This window comes from Megascapheus bottae, chromosome 30 (assembly GCF_031878675.1).
Source record: "Megascapheus bottae isolate mThoBot1 chromosome 30, mThoBot2.hap1, whole genome shotgun sequence".
Taxonomy (NCBI): Eukaryota; Metazoa; Chordata; class Mammalia; order Rodentia; family Geomyidae; genus Megascapheus; species Megascapheus bottae.
This window is the reverse complement of record NC_143538.1, coordinates 31124-56502: the sequence shown is the minus strand read 5'-3', so window position 1 is coordinate 56502 and position 25379 is coordinate 31124. Positions and strand designations below refer to the sequence as shown.

Here is a 25379-nt window from a genome sequence, read left to right as displayed (position 1 = left end):
ATTAATTGAAGGCATGTATATTTATGTCTCTGAATCTAATGTCCTTCTTTTCTTGAGACTTAGGCTCAGATTCTTTTCTGCATAATTCCTGTGGTCCTTTTACCTTAATCTGTGTTTGCTTTGTTCTCCTCAGTAGATAAGAGAAGAGAATGGGTGAGATCTTATTCACTTGACCCAGTCCCACAGAAAGGTTAACAATGTAGAAAGGACTATATGTACATTGGCCTTAATGGAAGACCTCTTCACAGTATGACAGCCTGAAGATTGGGCGACAATCTTCAGACACCTTGGGGTTTTTCTTTGCTCCACTGGGTGTATTGAGTCATGAGTTCTCCTCATTGGCCACTACCCATTACCATCAGTCCCCAGCACTGACTATTGTGTCTGTCCACAGGTGCCTGAGGAGCCCCTTGAAGATCCTCTCTCTCACCAATTGTCTGCTTCTGGAATCAGACTTGATGAATCTGTCCAAGTGCCCCAATACAAGACAGCTAAGGGGACTATGTCTAAATAGGGTCATCCTGATGGACATAAGTTCTGAGACTCTGGAAGCACTGCTAGAAAATGTCTCAAGCACCCTCCAGGTCCTAAGCCTAGAGGAATGTGGGATCATGAACCTCCAGCTCACTGCCATTCTGCCTGCCTTGAGACACTGTTCCCAGCTCACAACCTTTTGCTTTTCTGGGAATCCCATCTCCATAAATGTGCTGTTGAGAGTCCTGCGCCACACCATTGGATTGACTAGATTAAGACGTGTGCGATACCCTGCACCACTGGAGTTTTACGAGCATGTTGGAGATGGGTTGCTTGCCACCCTACAAGCCAAGCTGATGCAAATGCTACAAGAGTTGGGAAGGTCAGACATGGAGTGGCTCAGGGGCAAACCCTGTCCTCATCGTGAGTGGCCCTTCAGTGACCTGTGGCCCATGCCCTGGTAGCATCCACACAGGTAAGTAGCCACATCCACAGCCTTGTTCTGGGCAAGTGGACACTGAAGCCCACAAATTGCAGAAGCCCCAGTCACAAAGAACTACTCATGGTAAGCAGACGGAAGTTAGACATTGACTTGGGGCAGTTTGGTCATTGTCAAAAATATCTTGAATAGTTACAAATGAGACTATGAAACTTTAGAGGGGTAGGGAAGGATGCAAGAATTGTCCCTGCATTGATGAATGTAAGAAATAGCCACAATTAAAGGAACTTTAGTATAAATTATTTGGTATGCTGTGTGATATGTGAATCTGCTTTTGTAACTTAGAAGTTGGATACTTTCTAAAGTTAAGAGTTAGAAGAATTTACTGAGAAAAGATTAGTAGAAACCTATTTATTAGGCCACTATAAAAGCATATTACTGCTGTTGCTAGTGCTGCTTCTGCTGCTGATGTGGGAAAGGTACCAATGTAGGGTTGGCAACAGGCTTTTATGGGGTTATGGAGTTCTCTGCTCTTTGTTTTTTTCTTGGAGAATAGTTTGAATTCTCATCAAATTGGTGCTTCTGCATCTCATGGGGGGCCATTTCAGGTGCTTGTGTTACCTCCACATTCTACCTTGACCTGGGTATCAATCTGACTGTCTGCTATATCTCCTTAAGGGGAGACAGTCTTTCACATACCCTCTTCCTGAAGAGAAGAATGAATCCAGTCTTGGATTTAGTGCTGTGGTTATCTCTTTTTTTTTTTTGCCAGTCCTGGGCTTGAGCTCAGGGCCTGAGCCCTATCCTTGGACTTTCTCAAGGCTAGCACTCTACTACTTGAGCCTCAGCACCATTTCCGGCTTTTGTCTATGTATGTGGTACCAAGGAATCGAACCTGGGTCTTTGTGCATGCTAGGCTAGCACTTTAACCACTAGGCCAAACTCCTGGCCCTAGTGCTGTGGTTATCTCATCTTAGATTTACTCAGAGCTGGTAGGCTTATAGATATGTCCTAACCTACTATCCAACACATGAATATGGAGCAGTTCACCAAGCTACATCAAGCTCTGATAGGTTTTGGAATAGAATATTATGGCATTATATGCGCTCCATGGAACTAAGAGGCACTGGAGGGTCAGACAGTATGGATGGTATCCTTAAACCTCTAGCCTAGTGCATGCAGAAAGAACTCTGAGTAAGAAGTTAATAAAGTGAGTTCTAGTGTCAAAAAGGAATAAAGTAGGTAGGAGTTCAGTCACTTGAAGAAATGAGGCCAGGATCTCTGACCAGATAGTTTCTTTTGAGCTTCATCAGAGACTTGATAGGTTAATTTATGAGTGTTCTTTGAGCTTGACCTGAAATTTAGCACCAAGGCAGCAGTCTTTCCCAAGCAAAGCACAGGTTTCCCTCTGGGTGGCAGTAGCCATATCTAAAAACTCTTCCATTTCTAATACTTCAACAAGTAGAGAATTGATAAGTTTTGTATACTAGTGAGCAGTTTGAGCTATTTGCTATTTGAAGAGACAAGTTTTTATAGATTAAAGAGGAAAATAGTTACATCAGAAATATGGAAAAATAGAAAACACAAACTTACAGTAGTGTTCATTGGATAGACTTTTCTGGTTTAGTATTTGTTTTTGTTTTTGTTTTTTTTCGGTTGGTCATGTTACTTAAACTCTGGGCCCGGGTGCTGTTCCTGAACTCTTCAGCTCAAGGCTACCACCCTACCCCTTGAGCTACAGCTTCACTTCCTGTTTTCTAGTGATTAATTGGAGATAAGAATCTCACATTCTTTAGTGCCCAGGCTGGCTTTGAACTGTGATCTTCAGATCTCAGCCTCCTGAGTAGCTGGATTACAGGCATGAGCCACAATGCTAGGCTTCTGTTCTTAATATGAATGCCCATACAAGGCCACTCTCACAAAACAAGCGATCACTTGATTAAATTTGTGCTATGTTTTGGAGAGAGATAAAATGTCTTTCTCAACTGGGTCTTTAGCCAGCAGCCTCAGTGTCTGACGAGGGTAAAATGCTTTCTTTTGGATCAGAGGACAAGATGGTCGTGTCAGTACAGAGGCAGAGTGAAGTGCTTTCCAGGGGAAAGAAGACAAGGAGAGGTGTTTAATTTCTTGGGAATTGAGTTGTATTAGAGAGTCAGGGGAATATGTGCTGAAACCGTGGAGTTTTAAACATAGACATTAAATGTTCCAGGCAGACTTATGAAATCTGTGGAAGGCAAAGTTCACACAGGAAAGGGGGCGGGATGGCTCTGAAGTGCTGGATAAGCAGGTAGAGCTTAAGGGAAAGGTAAGTGCCTGTGAGGAACTGGAAGCAAGGAAAGGATTCTGGGGAATGGTGATTACCACTGAGGAAATGGAAGGAGGATGGTGAGAAACCATCATGGATCATGAAGTTTGGGTAAAGGAGACATGAGAACATGGAGAATATCAAGGTAGTCTTTTGTTTTAGGGGATGAGAGACCAGGTATATTTGACATCCTTCTTGTAGGTCTTGAACTTAGACACATGGAAGTCTGGAGTTACAGAAACTTATCCCCTGTATTGGAACTATGGCAGAAAATATGAAGTAGTAAAATGCTGCTATGAATTAAGTGTTGGATTGAAGTGGAAATTTCTTTTCTTTTCTTTTTTTCTTTTTGTTTTCTTTTTTGCCAGTCTTGGGCTCAGGGCCTGAGCACTGTCCTTGGATTTTGTCAAGGCTTAGCACTCTACCACTTGAGCCTCAGCACCACTTCCAGCTTTTTTCTATGTATGTGGTACCGAGGAATCGAACCTGGGTGTTCGTGCATGCTAGACAAGCACTCTACCACTAGGCCAAACTCCCTGCCCTGAAGTGGAAATTTCTACAGCCACTTTCATTGAAGGTCCCTGCAGAAAGCAAGCTAAAGGAAATTATCAAGCATTTGTAGACCATACATACTTCTCCATTGTGTGGTTTGTAAACTGGTTAGGCTACATTGCAAAGACAAATGTTTCTTTTTAGGCATTTGTTGAAAAATTCAATTCAGAGATGAGTCTTAGGGGATGTATATGGCTTACTTTATTTTAGTGAAGAAGTTTCTGATGCCCTTACATCTTTGCATTATCCTACTAGGCGAAAAATGGTCCCCAACATCTGTAAATGTTAGACCCAGGGTGCTGATTCTTATTGGGTGTCGCTCTTAGAGGGAATCTAAAAATCAAGATATATGCTCAGGAATAAGGTGAACCATTGAGTGCTTCTTTCAGGACTGAGAATACCACTGATGGTTACATATTGTGTGCAGTGCTGACTAGGCCTGAACAGAAAAGGGGTGGGAAAATTAGGCACAAGGCCTGGCACCCAGACTCCTTTCACAGGGCAAAAATGTTAGTATGGATAATGTCAAATAGTCCCACCAATTCCTGGCACAGCCACAAATGTCTGTCTTCTACCCAACTTTGTCAGCTTTTTTGTTTGTTTGTTTGTTTGTTTTTGTTGGTCATAGGGCTTAAACTCTGGGCCTGGGCACTGTCCCTGAGCTCTTCAGCTCAAGGGTAGCCTTCTACTTCTTGAGCTACAATGTCATTTCCAGTTTTCTGGTGGTTAATTGGAGGTAAAAAAGTTTTTTTTTTGCCAGTCCTGGGCCTTGAACTCAGAGCTTGAACATCTGAACATTGTCCTTGGACTTTTCTCTGGCTTTTTCTGTGTGTTGGTACCCAGGAATCGAACCCAGGTCTTTGTGCATCGCTAGGCAAATACTCTACCACGAGGCCAAATCTTGTCCAACTTTGTCAACTTATATCTCAGCCTGATCCAGAACAGTCTAAAGAATACACTGGAAATTTTCACTGCCACTTTCATAGAAAGTTTCTGCAGAAAACAAGGTAAAGGAAGTTATCAAGTAGTTGTAGACCAGGCAGACAGTCCAGGCCATCCTGTGGAACAAAGTTTCTAACACATAGCAGTGACATCTATAGCTACTGTAAATTAATTTAAAACAATAACAACAAGAAGACACTGCTGAGCTCTATACATATAGGTTCATCTAGATGTGAAGCCAGCCAAGATGGGGGTAGTGTGTGTGGGGGGGGTGTGCTATGCCTTTAGTGGAATCCTCTAATATGCTTGTACCATGGGAGGTAGCCATCTGAATGTCTTTCCAGGAGAGTGACAAACATGAAGGGTAAACCTTCCTCACCACCATAACAAAGCAGCAGTTCCACACCTGATTGCTGGGTTTGACAACTCTTGTACAAAGTCCAGGTGCAAAAGGGCCAGGAAACTGTTATCAGACCAGCCATGGGATACATTCTACATTGATCGCTGCTTGTGATACTCAGAAATGTGAGAAGCAAGAGAGGACGGGCTGGACATAGAAATGAGGCTTTAGGACACTGACTCTGGATAGCCTGTGCTCCTTGTGAACAGCCCAGGATTGTTCTCTGGCTCTTACATGTCCCTCTGACTATTGAGATTGTTTAAGCTGTAGAAATTTAGGTTAGAGAAGAAGATGGACAATTACTTCTTTGATAATGTCCTTTAAATAGGTTTAGATCACATCCTTGAGGTAAGCAAAGAGAAAGATGAAGGTAGTTTACTTACGAAAAGAATTTGCACCCACCTGACACAGCCACTGAAACATTTTAAAACATCTCACACTTAAATAGATAACACACTGAATTACTTCCCTCAAAACTGCCTCCGCAATATAACCAACTTCTGTAGGGAAATGCTTGTTTACTGCCCTCATCAGATCTGATTCTCAGGACCTTCATAAGCCTTCACACATTGCATTGCTGTCCAGGAAGCCCTGTAGTACGAAGAAATAAACAAGGTATTAGGATTTGTGAAGGAGACCAAATAAATCTGAAGTGTGTTCAAAGTCTTTTAAGTGTTTGGAGCTTGCAAACCTCCAGATGGGAGCAGAGCTGGAGTTAAAAAACTATGGTGACTTCTCTAACTAGTTCTTTTTTCAGCTAAGGTTACACTTAGGACCCCAAAAACTATTTTTACATGGGAATGTCATCTGGCCAGGAGCCCAGACAATGATTTTTAACCCCATGTGAGTGTGGACAGAAGTCTGGCCTAGTCAGAATGTAAGGAGTCAAGACTGGAAATGGGGATGGCCCAAAGGAGAGCTGTGATAAGGCAGCTTTTGACACTGAGGAGTTATGGGTTTACCAGGGTAAGGCTCGGCATTTTCTTCAGAGTCATCTGAACCTGCAGGGGTGTGGAAGTCATTCCTTTCTGTGTCCCCTTACTTCTCTAAGCCTTCCCAAGGAACTCCATAAGTATAACTAAGGCCTGGAACCTTTCTGAAGCTCTGGACAGAAATAGCTTTGAGTTTTCATCGTGACAGTGCACTCCATGTGTGATTAGCTTCCAGGTATGAAAGTGAGTTTGGTGGGAGGGACTCCAGGCTCTATGATCTGAGAGGCCACCTGCCTACCACAGAGAGCAAATATGAGCTCTTGGCCCTGCTCAAATGGAAACACTCCAGGCAATAAACTTAGTGTCTTGGAAGGGTCTTGGCCTTTGAGATCCTACAACTAGACCTGGGTGAGTTTTGCATGCCTGCATTTGGAGATGCACAGAAACGGAGCTATGATCCTGATTTTGAGACCTGAAAAAGAAAAGAGAAACAACAGGGATTGGGGATTTAGCTCAAGGAAAGAGCAGTTGTCTGGCAGGTGAAAGGCTTGAGTTCAGCCCTCACCTCTACAAACAACAAAACCAAAATGTAACAACATCAGAAACAGATAGTCTGTCCCAGTCCATGGTTCGGTTAGCCCATCTCTAGAGTCCAGCTATTAAAACATGGACTTGTTCCTCAAAGCACCAGAGGTTTCCCCTGTGACAAAAGAACTTGATCCTTGAATCCCAGGCAAAGAAATTGAATCTACTGTCCTGTAGTGACTGTCTGTCTCTGTTTTCTGCTTTTTTTTTTTTTTTGCCAGTCCTGGGGCTGTCTCTGTTTTCTGCTTTTTTTTTTTTGCCAGTCCTGGGGCTTGAACTCAGGGCCTGAGCACTGTCCAGGGGCTTTCTCAAGGCTAGTGATCTACCAGTTGAGCCATAGCAGTTTCCAGTTTTTTCTATGTACATGGTACGGAGGAATCGAACCCTGGTCTTTGTGCGTGCTAGGCAAGAATTCTACCAGTAGGCCAAATTCCCAGCCCCTTAAACCAACTTTTTTTTTAATTAAAGAATTTATTAACATGGATTTTTACATCACAATGACAAATGCCATCTCATCTATCATTATGTAACTATAAGGATATTGGTTCACAAATGAATCATGATGTCCCAAATACCATCTGTTGTTCAAAATATGAGGTTAAAATAGGTTGTGATAGAAAGAGGAGCTTGAGCCAGGCATGGTGGCGGTGGCTCACGCCTGTAATCCTAGCTACTCAGGAGGCTGAGAGGTGAGGATCAAGGTTCAAAGCCAGCCTGGGCACAAAAGGACCTGAGACTCTTATCTTCAAATAACCTCTAGAAAACAGGGAAGTGGGGCTTGGTTCAAGAGTAGGGTGGTGGTCTTGAGCTGAAGAACTCAGGGACAGCACCCAGGCCCAGGGGTAGGGTGGTAGCCTTGAGCTGAAGAGCTCTGGGACAGGCCCAGACCGAGTTCAAGCCCCACGACCCACAAAAAAAAAAAAAAGGAAATGGGAGCTTGATGTAGTAATAATTTGTAATGTCATAACTGATTTGTAATGTCACAATGAATGGTGATGCCACAAGGTTCCTGAGGGCACAATGGGTTTTTGATATTACAATGACAATTGTGGTCTCAACAACCATTATATCACTATGAGGATATGAGTTTATGAGTGGATTGTGATGTCTCAAAGGCCATGTGATGACCTGAATATTAGGAGGTGAAACTAGGTTTCTGATGTCAAAATGAGAAAGTCATGTTAGTATAGTTTTGCAAACTCACAATATTAAGTCATAATAGATTTGGAATGTCACAATGAGTTGGTGGTGTCACTATAAGCTGGTGATGTCACAATGGTGATATCACACTGGGTTTTTGGTATCACAATGGGATTGTGATGTCATAATGACAAAGTGATATCACAGTGCTATATCATAACTAGTTTGTGATGTCATGAGGAGTTGGTGTTGTTGCAAAGAGTTGGCAGTGTCCCAATTGTGATGTCACAGTAGGTTGTTGATATTACTATGGATGTTGGATGTATCCATTATTACCTAGCAAATGCCAATTGTCATTAGGTGAAAATGAGAATATGAATTCTCAAGGGACCGTGATGCCCCAATGCCCATGTTACTTCATTTTTATGAGGTCATTATAGTTTTGTGATGTTACCATAAGGTAATGTCACAGCTTGATGATGATGTCTATGACATCAGCATGGATGAGGTCACAATAGGTTGAAGTAATAGTGGGATTCCGCAGTCATATTGGCAATATAGTGTCACAGTATTTGATTTCACAATGATTTGGATGTGTCATGATGCTGTTGAGGTTACAATTACTTGTGATATCATGATGTCAGATGTAATCCCAACCATCGTTACATCACTATGAGCATATTAGTTCACAAGTGTATCAGGATGACCCCAAAGGCTATCTGTTGTCTAAAATATTATGGGGTCAAAATGGGTTTGTGATGTTCAAATGGGAAATTTACATCGTGATTGTTTTGCAGTGTCACAATGAGTAATGATATCATGATGGGGATGATGTCACAATGGACGTTGAATGTCTTTATGACATGTCAAATATCAGTTGTGACTGTGTAGCAAGGATATGAGTTCCCACAGGACCACGATATTCCAATGGCCAAGTGATTAAAAAATTTTATGATATGAGTATTATATAATATGGACATAATACTTTTGGGTTGTCACAGTGAGTTCCTTATGTCACAAGGTTGCTGATATCACAAAGGGTTTGTGATGCCACAGTGCTGAAGCTGTCACAATGGATATTTAATGTCACAATATTATGATATCATAGTGCAATGTGACATCACAGTGGGTTGTTGTCCAAATGACAGTGTGATATCAGATATGCATGGGGGGGTCACAATGCATTGTTGATGTCACCGTGTTGCCAAGATGTTCGTGGGTTTATGATGTCACAATGACAAATGCGATCCCAATTATCATCACTATGAGGATATGAGTTTATGATTGGATTGAAATGTACCAAAGCTACTTGTTGTCCAAAATATTGTGAAAAATAGATTTGTGATGTCAAAATGGGAAAGTGATGTCATAGTAGTTTTAAGAATGTCACAGTATTGTGATGTCATTTCTGACATCACAATGAGTTAGTGTTATCACCAATAAACAGGTGATGCCACAATGAAAATATGATGTCACAATGTTAGGCTGTCTTAATAGTTTGTGATAGCACAATATATTGATAATGTCACAGCATTGATATTAACACTAGGTTTTTGGTATCACAATGGGATTGTGATGTCATAACAGCAGTGATGTTACAATTTCATAACCAACCAACTTATGCTGTCACAATGAATTGGTATTGCAAAAAGTTGGTGATGTCACAATGGGTTAGTGATATTACAATGGATGTTGGATGTCATCATGGCACATGAAATGTCAATTGTCATTAGGTGAAAATAAGGATATGTACTCCCCAGGGACCATGACCACCCAATGGGCACATGCTTTCAATATTTTTATGAGGTCATAATGGTTTTATGATGTCACAATGAGTTAGTGAGATCACAAAGGGTTTCTAATGTCACAATGGGGCTGTGGTGTCTTACGTACTGTGATGTTATAACACTCATGTCACAGTGAGTTGGTGATATCAAAATGACAATGTAATATCAAAACATCAATGGAATAACAATGGGTGGTAATGGCATATGATGTCATCATGTCAAATCTGAATTGTCTTTAGGTGAAAATGAAAATAGGAATTCCCAAGAGACCCTGATGTCCCTATGACCTCATTTATAAGTTTTATTAGATTTCAATAATTTTGAGGCCTTGAGGTCTAATGGGACAGGGATGGCATAATGTCCATAAGATGTCACAAAGGAGGGGTAGAGTGCTTGCTTAGCATGCACAAAGGCCTGGGTTCGATTCTTAGATACTACATACATAGAAAAAGCTGGAAGTGGTGCTATGGCTCAAGTGGTAGAGCTCCAGCCTTGAGAAAGCCCAAGGACAGTGCCCAGGCCCTGAGTTCAAGCTCCAGGACTGGCAAAAAAAAAGATGTCACAGTTATGAAGTCATAGATTTGGGAAGTCACAATGAATTGCAATGTCACAGTGTCAATGTTATGTCACAGCATGGATGAAGTCACAATGGATTTTTTTTGCATGACACAATATTTGAAGTCATGGCAATATGATACCACAGTATTATGATATTATAAGTTTTGTGATGTCACAATAAGCTGGAGATACTACAATGGTGATGATGTCACGGTGTCTTTGACATCACAATGGAATTGTGAATTCATAATAACAATATAATGTCATAATATATGATATCATAATTGCCTTGTGATGTCCTAATGAGTTAGTGGTAGCACAATGGTGTTGGGAGGGCGGTCGGTCACAATGTGTTTGTGATGTCACAATGAAAACTATGATCCTAGAGTTCACAAATGATCCAGGGTGTCTCAAATGCCATTTGTTGTCCAAATTATTATGAGATCAAAATAGGTTGTGTTGTCAAAAAAAATGGAAGAATGGTATCACAATGTATTGTGGTATCACAGTAGAATTATGATGTCCCAATAGAATTATGAAGTCGTATTTTGTTGGTGAAGTCATAATGGATATGATATCACAATGGGTTTGATGTCAATATGATATATGGGGTGTCATAATGGCAAAATGATGTCACAGTATCTTTGTGATGTCTCAGAGAGCTGGTGATCACAGTGGAATAGTCATGTCACAATCACAGCTTTCATTGTGTCACAAGGAGGAGATGAGTTCATAAAGTGATTGTAATATCTCACAGCCCATACTTGGTGTAAAATACTATAAGTTCAAAAATAGGTTTGTGATGCCACAATAAGACAGTGATGCCATAATAGTTTTGTGATGTCACAGTATAATGATGTAATAATAGATATGTAACATCAGAATGAGTTGGTGATATGATAAATACGTGATGTTACAATGTACTTATGTAAAAATGAGATTGTGCTGTAATGTGGGTCTTATAACGTCATAATGGCAGGTCTTTCCATGATGTTATGATGTCATAAGTTTTGTGATGTCCCAAGTCAGTGTTGTTACAAAGAGCTAGTGATGTCGCAATGAGCTGGTAATGTCACAGTGTTCAAAAGGTCACAATGGGTTTGTAATTTCCCAGATGGTTTGTGATATCACAATGAGTTTGTGATTTCATAATATTAATGACAATGTGTTTTCAAAATGTGGATGAAGCCACAATGTGTTTGGATATCCCAATAGTGATGATGTCACAATAGGTTTCTTGTGTCACAATATTGTGATGTCCAAATGACCATTTGCTGTCACAATGTTATGATATCTTCATAGTTTTGTGATGACACAAAGAATTGATGACCTCGGAATAAGTTAATGTTGGAATGATGATATCATAATAGGATTGTTATGTCACACTGGCAACATGTCAAAATGTTGCACTTATAGCAGTTTTGTAATGTTGTTAGTTGGTGATGTCACAATCATATGGCAATGTCGCAATGGTGATGATGTCATAATGGGTTGGTGATGTAACAGTATATGTCATAATTCATTATGTCATAGTGTATTGATGTAAAAATGAGGATTAATTGTCACAATGTGGATGAGTTAACAATGGGTTTGTGATGTCATCATGGGATTGTATTGTCATAATAGCAATGTGATGTCACAGTGTAATGATATAATAGTCTTGTGATATCACAGTGAGTTGGTGATTTCAAAAAGTAGCTGAGGTCACAATTGATTTGTGATATCACAGCAACAAATGTGATCTCAACTATCATTGCATCACCATGATATGAGTTCTCAAGTGGATTGTGATGTCCAAAAGCCATGGTTGTTGTCCAAAATATTAGGAGGTGAACATAGATTTGTGATGTCAAATTAGGAAAGTGACATAATAGTGTTATGATGTCACAACATCATGATTGTTTTGTGATGGCAGAATTATTTGGTGGTGTCACAATGGGGGATGATGTTGCAATGGGTTTTGGCATCAACATGGTATTGTGATGTCATAATGGCAAAATGATTTGACAATATTATGGAGTCATAATACTTTTGTTATATCAGTGTGATGTCAAAATAATTTGATGGCACACCACAGATGAAACTGCATTGAGTTTATGATTTCACATTCAGATTGTGTTTTCATAATGTGATGTCAAAATAATCTTGTGATGTCATAATGAGTTGTATTCTTGCACATTTGGTGATGTCACAACATAATGATATGATGGATTAGTGATGTCACCATTGATTTTGATGTCATTATGTCAGATCAAATCTCAGTTGTCATTTGGAGAAAATGAGGATCTGAATGAATTGTGAAAGGACCAAGATGTTCCAATTGCCACCTGATTCCAAACATTTTATGAGGTCATAATGGTTTTGTGATGTTACTGTGGGACAGAGATGATGTAATGGCCATGTGATCTCAAAGTTTTTATATAATAATAGTTTTATGCTGTCACAATAAATTGGTGAGGTCACACTTGATTGTGAGATCAGAATGATCGTTGTCATTATGTTACTAGGAATATTGAGTTCAAAAAGCTTTCATGATGTCCCATGGGCCGGCCATCTTTGGTATAAAATGTTATGAAGTCAGAGTAGCATAATGTCACTGTGGAACACGGATGTCATATTTTTTTGATGCCACAGTATTATGTTGACATGTTAGATTTGTAAGTTTGTTAGTTTCACAATGAAAATGTGATGTCAAAATGACATGAGGTCACAATGGATTTGTGAGATCACAATTTCAAGTGTGATATCAACTATCATTTCATCTTCAAGAGGATATACAGTCATAAATGGACCATGATGTCCCAAAGGCCATGTGTTTTCCAAAATATTGAGATGAAAAACAATTTGTGGATATTCTGGGACAAGAGGGGAGATTCAGGCTAAGCCTAACTGAGCTCTCACCAAGATACCAGTTTTAGCGTTCTAACGGAAAGTTTATTGCTAAAGAGTGACACCAAGTAAGCACAAAGATCTTGGTCAGAGAGGAACAAGTCAGGCAGCCTGTTTAAGAAGACAGTTTTGAGCCCACACCAGTGGCAGTGGTGGTGGTGATGGCAGTGGTGGTGGAGGTGGCAGTGGCAGCAGTGATGGTGGCTGCTGCTCCCTAGAGCACTGCGCCAAGAAAAGGCACTAGAGCCTGATCGCTCTGTGCCTCTCTAACCTGTAGCACAGACCAAAATCTTTATCTGGTTGCTACAGACAGATGCAGATTGCAGAAGGACTGGCAAAACAAACAAACAAACCAGAGTTTGGGAGAACACATCTTTGTTGCCTTCAATTAAATTTTTTTTTTTTGTGTGTGGGTCAGGCGCTTGAACCCGGCCTGGGCACTGTCCCTGAGCTCTTTAGCTCAAGGCTACTACCCTACCCTTGAGCCAAGCTCCACTTCCAATTTTCTAGAGGCTAATTGGACATAAAGAGTCTCAGGTCCTTTTGTGCCTGGGCTGACTTTGAACCTTGATCCTTAGAGCTCAGCCTCCTGAGTAGTTAGGATTAAGTAGTAGGATTAAGTAGTCATAGTAGTAGGATTAAGAGGATTAAGGCATTAATTTTTTGAGCTGTTACTGGGCCTCATGCTTTGGGCCTCCCACTCTTACTTTGCTTTCTTGTTCACAGTTGGTGCTCTACTACTTGAACCATGCATCTAATTTGCTATTTCCTCAGAGAGTCTTTCAGACTTTACTGCGTGGGAGGAAAAAAAAAAGATGTTTTCATTATGAGCATGGTTTTAGTACAATGTGAATCACATGGTCTTTTTTTTTTTTTAATTTTCAGAGCTGTGTCCCAAGTGTGAACATCCTCGTGCTCACTTCATGCAGCTTCAGACCCACTCTGCAGATGAGCCAATGACCACCTTCTACAAGTGCTACAGTGCTCAGTGTGGACACCGCTGGAGGGATTAGGTCCAGCATGGCCCAGCTGCTTCACTGTCTCCTTACCTCCTTCCCAGCGGTGATTCCCAGCTTCAAAAATAGATGGAGTGTCCTGACAGTCTTTGTAGTAGGAAGCTAAAACTTCTGAAAGCAGAGGGCGAGGGCTAGTGAGCCAGGAAACATAGTCCATTTACGAGACAGTAAACGAAGTCATTAATGTCCAGAGAGGTGTGTGTGCACACATGTACACGTGTGTGCGTGCGTGTTTACTAAGTAGCTTTGATTGCAGGGTAATCCACTAGCACCTGGTGGGATTTTTTTGTTTGGTCAGAGGAGATCTATGAGGAAGTGCATGTAGTTTAAAGTCCTGTGCTTTCTTTCATTGTTTACATTTTCTGGTCAATTGACATTTCCTGATTACTACCCCACACTCTAATGTCTGCACAGGTTATTACATTAAAAAAGTAAAGTTAATTCAACTGTTGTAAAGTTATGTAATCAAAACGTATTGTGTGGACTTTTCTGAAAAGGTTGGCCTCAAATCACAGTCCTCCCAGCCTTAGCCATCATTAGTCACTGGAACCTGGCTATTCTGGATATGTGAATATGCAATTAGTTAATATAGTGTATGTAGTCCTTACAGGAATTTTTTTTCCAGTCCTGGGTTTGAGCTCAGGGCCTGAACACTGTCCTTGGACTTTCTCAAGGCTAGAGCTCTACCACTTGAGCCTCAGCATCACTTCTGGCTTTTTTTTTTCTATGTATGTCATACTGAGAAATCTAACCATGGTCTTCGTGCATGCTGGGCAAGCACTCTACCACTAAGAAAATCTCCCCACCCTTCTCACAGGAATTTTATTCCAAGAGCATTTCTGTTTTTGTTTGTTTGTTTTTTTGCCAGTCCTGGGGCTTGAACTCTCAGGGCCTTTGGCTTTCTCAAGGCTAGAGCTCTATGACTTGAGCCACAGCACCACTTCTGGATTTTTCTATGCATGTGGTACCAAGGAATCGAACCTAGGTCTTTGTGCATGCTAGGCAAGCACTCAACCAGTAGACCAGTAGGCCAAACTCCTGGCCCCCCTTTTTTTTTGCCAATCCTGGGGCTTGAACTCAGGGCTTGAGCACTGTCCTTGTGTCACTGCCTGATGCAACGACATGTCACTTTGGAGGCAGACTGGGAATGATCACAGACTCAAATACCTTGCTTGGCTCTACTCGCCGACGGTTTCGCTTTTGATGAGCACTCTTTTCGTGCCATAATGTTGGGGTTTTTAGTCCTCAGTTCCTCCCGACCTGCAAGAGGGATAGGGAGAATACGCCCCAACCAGGACAAGCCGAGAAACTAGAGGGCCCACTGATTGCCTGCACCCAGCCCTCCCTCTCCGGAGGACAATCAGATGCGTCAGGGAGACCCATCAAGGCAGGAACTCCTCTATTCAGGAAGTCGCTCCAGCTAATATCGGGTGCTGGAGCCTATCAGCACAAAGGTGGGCAGGACAGGGAGGTCCACGTGTTTACTCTCACTATAGGTCTCAGCAGAGAGTGATAAAGCAATAACACATTCGTAACCGATGGTAATCAAGTCTCAGCAGAAAGTGATTCACAATACCGACGATATAGCTCAAAGTTAGATATGGTGTTCATACATGACAGCTCATTTCTTTGTGTGGTTAACCTACTCAGTGATGCAGATTCATGGGCCAGCCTGACCCTGTACTTGGCTCCCAGCATCCTTGGATACTTTTTTGCTCAAGGCTAGTGTACTGCCACGTGAGCCACAGCTCCACTTCTGGCTTTTTCTGTGTATGTGGTACCAAGGAATTGAACACAGGGCTTGCTGCATGCTAGGCAAGCACTCTACCAGTAGGTCCCACTCCCAGCCCCAAGAGCATTTCTGAATGGTATGCTTGAAATAGTATAGTAATGAATCCTATATATGTTTTTCTTACAACACATACTGCTAGTTGAGTCATATCTCTGCTTCTGGCCTTGAGCTTAGTTAGAGACTGAAATAAATACACTCTAACTAAGGGCCTTGTTATTTCACTTGGCTTTTTTCACTATGTCATTTGATTTATTTATTTAACTTTATTTTATTTTTTTGGTGCAGGTCCTAGGGCCTGGGTCTGGGCTCTGTCCCTGAGCTCTTTTGCTGTCAAGGTTAGTGCTCTACCACTTGAGCCACAACTGCACTTCTGGCTTTTTGATTAATTGCAGATAGGAGTCTTTGGAACTTTCCCTCTGGGGCTGGTGAACTGGGACAGATCCTGGTCACTGTGAGCAAGCCATGCCCAAAATGCGTCTTTAGTATGAGAGTGGGAGAGCTATAGACAGAAGATAGGAGCAGGCATCCTTATGTCTAACCAAGGCATGCCCAGAATGGGTCTTTAGTATCCGGAGTGGGAGAGCTATAGACAGAGCAGGCATCCTCATTTCTAACCAACCATGTGCCTCATGTGATCAACTGTGAGGGCTGTCTAATTGTGGAGAACAGAGAATCCCAGGTGAGCACTTCAGCCTCAGAGGCTGGACAAGGCTGAAGCATGGACATTAGTAAGTAAGTGCTATGATGGGTGACAGAAAAATCTATAAGTGATCAAAGGAAAGTCTGCTGTCTCTGTATGGAACCTTTTTGCCTGGTTAACCTTTGTCCTGGTAAATTTCTCCTCCTTGCTTAGATGAGATATCCAAGTTGGTCTGGTCCTATATTGTACACAGGTGACAGACAAGTCAGGTGGGCAGCTGTGCCATTAAGATCCTTTTTGACTAAATTTAAGTAAAGGAGAGATCAATAGAAATTTCTCCTAAGCATGACTTTTCTAGATTTCCTTCAGTTTGAAAAGTTAAGTAAGTTTGGTGAATAAACACTTGTAATGCCATCCTCTGTGAGCATGAGTGCAAATGCTTCATTGGATCAAATTTATGATAACAGAAAGACTTAAAATAGCCATGGGAAAAATTGAAACAGCTACTGATTAAGTTGGCCATTTAAAGGACTTTGACACAGTCTTGATATATAAATGAGCTTTGATTCAGTTTCCTAAACAGTCAAAAGCCTGATAAGCAGTTACTCTGATAAATAGTATTTCCTTTAAGTCAGGTTTTCATAAAGGTTAAAGAGCACAAGTGTCCTAAGGTAGCCTTATAGATGAGAATTTCATTAGTGTATTAATCTTGACCTTAGGAAAACCTCAGGGTATATACTACCTAATCATAATGCTTTATACATTCCATATTTTAAATTTGAATTTTGAAATTACTTGCAAAACCTCTGTATCCAGGAAGAAAAGGAACTTTAAATGGTTGTTCTATGCAATAGTGAGTAAACACATCTGCGGCCATAGGCGCAGTGTGGGTGGGGGGTCAGAGGGGCAGGGAGGGGCAATCCGTGGTGCCGCCGCTGCCTCTGCTCCACGCACAGCCCCCAGGACTCCGTGTCCAGTGCCGCTGCCCAGCTCTCAGCTCCAAGCCACTGCGGCCATTCTCACCTGGCTGAGCCACCCGCCCTCCGCCCTGGCCACAGCCCCTGCACCAATGATGAGAGCCATAGAGGCTGCAACCACGGTGGGGGACACCCCCATGTCACCCATACCCACTCCAGGATGGGCAGTGGGTCAGCCCCGCAGCACCCCAGAGCACTGGACTCCAAGCCCAGTCCAAGGCCACAGAAGGAGACCGCCACCGGAAGCTGCCCTGGCCCACACACGTCTGGCTGTTGTATTCACCTTGTCTCAGGTGGGAAGGGGGAGGTGGAGGCCTGGGGCTGAAAGTAGAGTAGCCAGGAGCCAGTGGGAAGGACAGCTGTGGAAAAAGGCAGGCTGGAGCAGGGTGTACAGCTCAGGCTGGAGAGGGGCGGGGCGGGAGTGAGATAGGGAGCAGTCTGGGGAGACGATGCTGACCTTGGTCGAGTTGGTTCTGTGTGGAACCAGTGAGACCAGTGAGAGGCTCAGGTGTAGTCTCCTTCCTCTGGGAGGATGAATGTTTGAGTTAGGGCCTACAGATCTGGTTGGGGCACTTTCCGTCTGAGGCTGGGATTTTGTTCACCAGTCCTGTCTGGGCTTTTCTTTGTGGTGGAAGTACCTGAAGGAGGCTCTCTACCCAGATGCGGCTTGAGAAGAAAGCGGGGGTTCTTGAAGAAAAGCAAAGACAAGCCGTGCTTCCTGCCGGGTCTGTACCAAGGCATGCATGTGGTGGCTGTGGAGGTGTGTGGAGAAGTGGGGCCTGTCTCTCCCTGTTTGTCCTTTGTCCCCTTCCGGAAGTGGCTTCGGCTTAGCAAGGCCCAAACCAGACCTCCAGAGCCAGCTCCCAGTAAGTCATGTCCTTGTTTTCTGACTCTTAGATGGAAAAGATACATAAATTCCATGTTTCTAAATGTTAATTTATTATAAAGATCTAAATGACATGTTGTAACAGTTTTTTAATATTAACAAATCAGGTTCATTTCACTTCACACTGTGGTAGTTTCAGTCTAGGCTTTCTTGACTTGTAATTTATGCATCAGGAGTGAGAGAAGTCAGGAAAGAAGAGTATACCAGAAGATTTTCACTTCCTGGAAACGGGAAAAGATGATTGTGGGTTTCACATAACCCTATGTAGGAGACGTCTGTCTTTTAGAGAATGCTTTGACTGATACAGTGAGAGTTTTCATTTATCAGGAATAAGAAGAAGACAATGAATTTCCAAGGCATCTGTGACTTATACCTATAATCCTACTTGCTGAGAAGGCTGAAATCTTGTGACTATGCTTTGGACCCATGTCAGGCAGGAAAACCTCTAAGACTCTAATCTCCAATTAACCACAACAATCTGAAAATGAAGCTGTGGTCTAAATTTGACTTGAGCAAAAAAACAGGGATAGTGCCCAGGCCCAGTGTACCAGCCTTAGGATTAACATACACTAGTGACTGCATGTGTATGTATGCATCTGTGTGTGCGCGTGGGCACACATAGGCACACACACACTTGAGAATTTCACCAGGATTGGGTTTCAATGAACAGCTTAGTATTAGGCTACCTCTTTTTTTTATTGTAATTAATAGAAGGGTTACATTATATTCACCAGATAGAAGGTGCATTACTTCACACACATTGATACCCTTTCTCATGTCTTGGTCCCCATTTCCCTCCCCCACCCACACCCCTCATCTTGATTTCCTTCCTTCCCTATCCAATTTCAAATAACCAAATAGCATATATACAGTGTATCAGATAACAAGGTGAAATACTGTAACAATATGAGATAACCAAGGGATAGCAAAAGAGATGAGAGATAACAGTACATTAAGGACAGCAATCTCTCATTATATGGCTTTTGTTTCTATATCCTAGAGGTCCTTTCATTTAGCATCATCCTATATGGCCTTATGTATCTAGGTTTTGTTCTATTGTAAATCTCTGCTAGGAGAGCCCAAGGTTTCTACTGATTATGACAAATGAGGGAAACCATTGAGTTAGGCTACCTCTTAAAGGTTCAGCATTCCACTGGACTGCAATAGCACATAAGCCTTTGGGGATCATGACCTATGAAATCTTTAACAGTATCAGATTGGTTTTAAGTATATAGATATGTTTTCTTAAATCATCTAATTGCTAAGAATACTTAACTCTTTTGATGAGTAGGTAAAAGTGTGAACATTTGCTAACATATATTTGATTTTCCCCTGACTCATCACTTAGTTTACAGTGAGAGCTGTGATTCTGGATTCAGGAAATCCCCTCAGGAGCAAAAGGCTGCCTGTTGCTTTGACTGTGTCTCTTGCCCAGAGAATGAGATTTCTAATATGACAGTTACCTGTCATATCACTTGAGTAGAAATTCTCCCTAACATTCTCTGATTAATCCAATTAAAAAATTAATATTGTACAACCAAATTTCCCTTCCTTCAGGTTCTAACAATTGATGATATTGCTCTTTAAAATTACAAAGTTCATGGCCTTGAAATTTTATCTGGCATTATATTTTTTCTAGCCCAATGTATACATGGTTATGTTAAGCAAACTCACTTTTTGATACTCAGTAGTGGTTGGTGAACTACTTAGTATTAAATATGAATCCTTATTAAGGAGAAGGTCTCAATTTTCTTGCAGATTATATTTAAAAGACAAGGAGAACTTGGATCATGTACTCAGTGCACAGAACTTCTCTTGCCACAGCAAGAAACAATGAAGTGTTGTGCGTAGCATGTTAGAGCTTCTAAGGGTGATTTGGTCCTCAGCTTCTCACTGCTTCTCAGGTCATTAACTCAAGGTTGTGAATCAGGGCTTCTATGAACATTTCACAGAGATATACACAGATATATATCTAGATATCATCAAGTATGTTTACATGTAGATTTATAGGCATATTCTAGCTACCATAAGTGTGGGAAACCATGAAACCTATGTTTCCTTGGCTCTGGCTTACTTAATATTTTACAGTTCTTTCATTTCCTTAGCAATGGTACAATATCATTCTTTCTGATGAATTAGTAAGAATTCCATTTTGTATATATACCACATTTTCTTGATCTACTCATCCATGGAAGGACGTCTGGGTTGATTTCAAATCTTGGCTATGGTCAAGAATGCTGCAGTGAACATGGTTGTGCTGTTATACATATTGTGGGGTTGTCTGGGTGGTATTGGGTAAATGCCCAGGAGTAGGATTGCTGGGTCATAGGGAAGCTCTGTGCTCAGTCTTTTGAGGATCCCCCATACCTCTTTCCAGGGTGGTTGAACAAGTTTACATTACCATCCACAGTAGTAGCATTCTATTTTCACCACATCCCTGCCAGTACTTGTTACTGTTAGTTTTATTGATAATGGCCACTCTGGGGTGAGCTGGAATCTCAATATTTGAACATTTCTTATACTAATTGGTAATACTTTTATGATAACAAATATTGACATATTAGTTTTATCTCTAAGCAGGAATTTCCAATTTCCATGGAAATGCATTTCTGAAAGTGGAATAATGGTTATTTATCTTTTTCCACCAGATATGGAGCAATGTATGAAGTGTGCAGATCATCAGTATGTCAAGACAGAGAAAAACCAGTGCCTCCTGAGAGCTGAGTTTCCTGGCACATGGAGAATGCTTGGGCATGGCCCTGGCCTCCTTGGCTCGCTGCTTGTTCAAACTCACTCTATTTAATCCAAAGAAGATATCTTGGACAGTTTGTTTTTTTTTTGTTTTATTTATTTATTTAGTTTTGGCTTGGGGCTTCCTTTCTAGATTATTTTTTTTAATACTTCGTTGACTGGGGTTCGGGTACCCCTGCTTCTTCGGACACCAGAGGACCTTCTTGGCCCCTCCCCACACATTAATGAAGCAGCCACCTGGCGAGTCTGACATCTCTGAACCCACACAGGTGAGAAACCTTACCACTGTGACTGGGATGGCTGTGGGTGGAAGTTTGCCCACTCTGATGAACTGACCAGGCACTATCGAAAACACACAGGGCATTGGCCCTTCTAGTGCCAGAAGTGTGACAGGGCCTTTTCCAGGTTGGACTACCTGGCCGTACACATGAAGAAGCACTTTTAAATCCCAGACAGTGGATAGACATGACAACCCACACTGCCAGAAGAGAATTCAGTATTTTTTTTTTCAACTCTTTCACACTGTCTTCCCTTGTGGGGAGAGCTCAGCTGGCAAAGCACTACAATCATGGTCAAGTTCCCAACAAAGTCAGCGTATGATCGGATGGATAATCAAGAGAAAAGAGGAATCCAAAAGACAAAAAAATTAAACAATGAAACACACGCACAAAATCAAAGAACAGATGGGGTCTGAGACTGGATCTTCTATCATTCCAATTCTAAATCAACTTGAATATGCCTGGAGTTACAAAACACTGCAGTGGGGGTGACTGGAAGCTGTGGATATCAAGGTATAAATTAGATCCGTCAGTTAGGGGAAGGGGGAGAAGGGAAGACCAGAATTCCCTTGAATGTTTCAGATGCAATATAAGTATAAAGATCACCTTGTATTCTCTTTGCTTTCTAAAAGCCATTATTCAGTTAGAAGAAGAGGAAGAAATTTCAGGTACAGAATATGTGTTCTAATAGCCTAAATGATGGTGCTTGGTGAGTCTTGGTTCTAAAGGTACCAAAAGAGGAATCCAAAGTTCTCAAACTGCTGCATACTTTGACAAGGAATCTGTTTTTGTCTTTGGATCTACATGTATGACCTAAGTCAGGTAAATTACACCTGGTTTACTTCTTTCTTTAACATTTTTTTATGCAGACAGTCTGTTATGCACTGTGGTTTCAGATGTGCAATAATTTGTACAATGGTTTACTCCCAAGTATGCCTTAAGCAGAACAAATGTGTTTTTTCTATATAGTTCCTTGCCTTAATAAATATGTAATATAAATTTAAGCAAATTTCTGTTTTGTATATTTGTAAACTACAAAGTAAAAAAATTGAACATTTTGTGGAGTTTGTATTTTGCATACTCAAGGTGAGAATTAAGTTTTAAATAAACCTATAATATTTTATCTGAAAAAAAAACCCAGCAACCACAAAGATAAACCTCTTTTTCCATATCCTAGAGTTCCATATCCTAGAGTTTCAATTAGCCTTATGCTATGTGGCTGTGTGCATATAGCTTTTGAGCTATTGTGATCCTCTGCTAAGAAAATCCCCAATGAATACTAATTATTACAAATGAGGGAAACCGTGGAGCTGATGTTAATTAGATCTGGCTTACTTCACTTAATAGGATTTTTTTCCATATTAAAGTGACTACCTCCCCCCACCTCTTTCTTCCTTTCTTTTTGTCAGTCATGGGGCTTAAACTCTGGGCCTGGGCGCTGTCCCTGAGCTCTTCAGCTCAAGGCTGTCACTGTAACACTTGAGCCACAGCACTACTTTCAGCTATTTCTGTGTATGTAGTATCAAGGAATTGAACCCCGGGCTTCATGCATGCTAGGCAAGCACTAGCACTAGGCCATACTCCTGGCCTAGGCTTGAGCTCTGGGCCTTGAGCCGTTCCGTGTGCAGGTGGCTGGACATCATGTCATAGCCCATTGCCCCTCAAAATTTGCACACAGTGAGCCATGTGCCCTGTACAGAACACCCAGTTAGAGGGCCAGGAGAGGCATGGAGTACTCCTGCCGGCTGCATGGGGCCTGTGATTGGGTCTGGGGATTGATAGGACCTGCAGGCAGTCCAGTGACATTGAGATTCACATAGCTGTCTCCTAGAGACACCTTGTTCACTCCTACACAGCACATATCTGGTGACGCCCTCCTTTGTGACTCCTTTTATCTTATGGGAGTTCTTATTTTCACACTCAAGACATCAAATGTCTACTAGAAGAGGCATTTATTTTCTCAGCAAAGGGGATTAGAAGAGCGTTGCATAGGTCTGCATCCTGCCAGGAACCACTGATGCTTGGTGATTTGGTGGAAAGGGTGAGCAGTATCTGGAGATGGCAGGGGCAGCTTTAAGTACCCTTGTAAAGGTGATGGGCCAAGGGCACGCTAGTCTCAAAATTACCCATCATGAAAGGTCTATTAGTGCTGCCACTGCATGGGACTTTGGGTCAGCTTGTTAAATTTTATTTGGAGCTGCAGGTTGTTTTTAGAGTCATTCTAACATGCTTAGGTAGGCCTTGTTGCTCATGCCTACAGTCCTAGCTACTCAGGAGGCTGAGATCTGAGGATTGTGGTTCAGAAGTGGCCTAGGCAGGAACTTCTGTGAGATTCTTATATCCAAATAAAAGGTACCACTGTGGCTCAAGTGTTTAGAGCACCAGCCTGGAGCAAAGAAAATGTAAGTTAAGGGACATACAAACAAAATGTGTTTAGTTCCTTACCTTTGCCAGTCTGGAAGGGCGCCTGTGCACTTGGAAGCAAGGATCTTGCTGTGAGCCCCTCTGTCTCCATGGAATGAATCTGATGAGTAAACTGTCAGTCAAACCTCCCTCTCCCTTCGGTGGATGTGTAATAAAGAAAAGTCTAGCTAGTGATCATTGTGAGGGCCTCTGGGGCCAAGCTGTAAGACCTGGAAAGGGTTAGAGATCGGAAGTTCCATCTCTGACCACATTCATAAGGCTAATTGCTGGGCCCAGGAAAGGTTAAACACTTAAGGCAGACAAAGTAAAAATCATTGCCATAAGCGTGTTGAAGCTAGAGCATTTTGGGCACTTAAAAGCTTAGATCAGAGTGTAAGGTTGGAATGTTTATTGCTTTCCCCTGCTTCCTAGGGAAGTCAATTATCACCTGTATAGAAAATATGTCTCGTTAATGATTGTAACCGCAACTCTTGCATGTAGCTGCAGTTCCCTCTATGTTGAACTCATGAAAGTACTTGCTAATACAATCTTGGGATTCCACAGCAAGAATCACAATGTGCACATGGAGACACAGTCCACAGCACAGTTTACCTTGTCTGTCCAATCCCAACATCCTCTGCTAGCCCTGGCTACTGGCATGTCTCAGCTTCCAGGAGCCATTCCTGGGTCAGATCCATGCCTTCTCTGCCCCGGTTCCTCTCATCCTGAACAAATCCTTCTGCCTCTCAGGGTCCTCTGTGCCTGCCATGTGCTTCTTCTACGTAGTTTGACATCTATTTCCTAGGACATTATTAGCTTTCTGTGTCCTAATCATCTGTTTGTCCTTGGAGCCCCTCTGTACTGTCATCTGGAGAAATGCCAAAACTTAGAGTTGGAAAAGCAAAGAAGTATTAAAAACACACATTACACATATAGACATTTTACAGGTTGTTTGTTCTTGTAAGGGAAAAGACTATTTTTCATACTTTGGACAAACACTTTATGAAGTTGGCATGGGGAAAAAGGAAGAGGGGTTATACTACCTTCTCATTAGGATGGCTAGCATTTTTTAAATAGTACAACTTTGAGTGAATGTAATATTTAACATAGAAAACTGTGCTCCTGTGCTTTTTGAAAGCAATTTGTTTATATGTGATTTGCCATGATATCTTGGCTTCTCTAGTTTCATGATCTACCATCCTTCCTTTACATAAACAGGAAAAGGGAATTTTATAAATCACTGAGATGTTGTCCGATGTCTGAATATGAATTTTTTTGTATTTCTTTTTTTTTATTGTAATTAGTAAAAGGGTTACATGATATTTGCCAGATAGAAGGTGCGTTAATTCACATACATTGATACCCTTTCACATGTCTTGGTACCCATTTCCCTCCCCCCCAACCCCCCCGTCTTGGTTTTCCCCCCTTCCCTATCAAATTTCAAATATCCAAATACAAATAAATTCAATATATCAGATAACAAAGTGAGATACTATACCAATATGTGATAACCAAGGGACAGCAAAGGAGATGAGAGACAACATAGTACATTAAGGACAACAATCATTCATTATATGGCTTTTGTTTCACTATCCTGGAGGTCCTTTCAATTAGCTTCACATTATATGGCCTT

General features: G+C 41.6%; 1 protein-coding gene across 2 annotated transcripts in view; it reads left to right on the top strand.

The window, feature by feature from the left end:
* LOC150044044 (melanoma antigen preferentially expressed in tumors-like) overlaps window positions 1-22314 on the top strand; it is a 28063-nt gene extending 5749 nt beyond the window's left edge. For both annotated transcript variants that reach the window (XM_090321842.1, XM_090321841.1), the window contains exons 4-7: window positions 395-949; window positions 13889-17721; window positions 18089-18294; window positions 20963-22314. In XM_090321842.1, coding sequence (XP_090177968.1) covers window positions 395-938 — 544 coding nt within the window. In that variant the 3' untranslated portion in view covers window positions 939-949; window positions 13889-17721; window positions 18089-18294; window positions 20963-22314. The remainder of the gene's footprint in view (window positions 1-394; window positions 950-13888; window positions 17722-18088; window positions 18295-20962) is intronic.
* Window positions 22315-25379: the final 3065 nt, after the last annotated feature.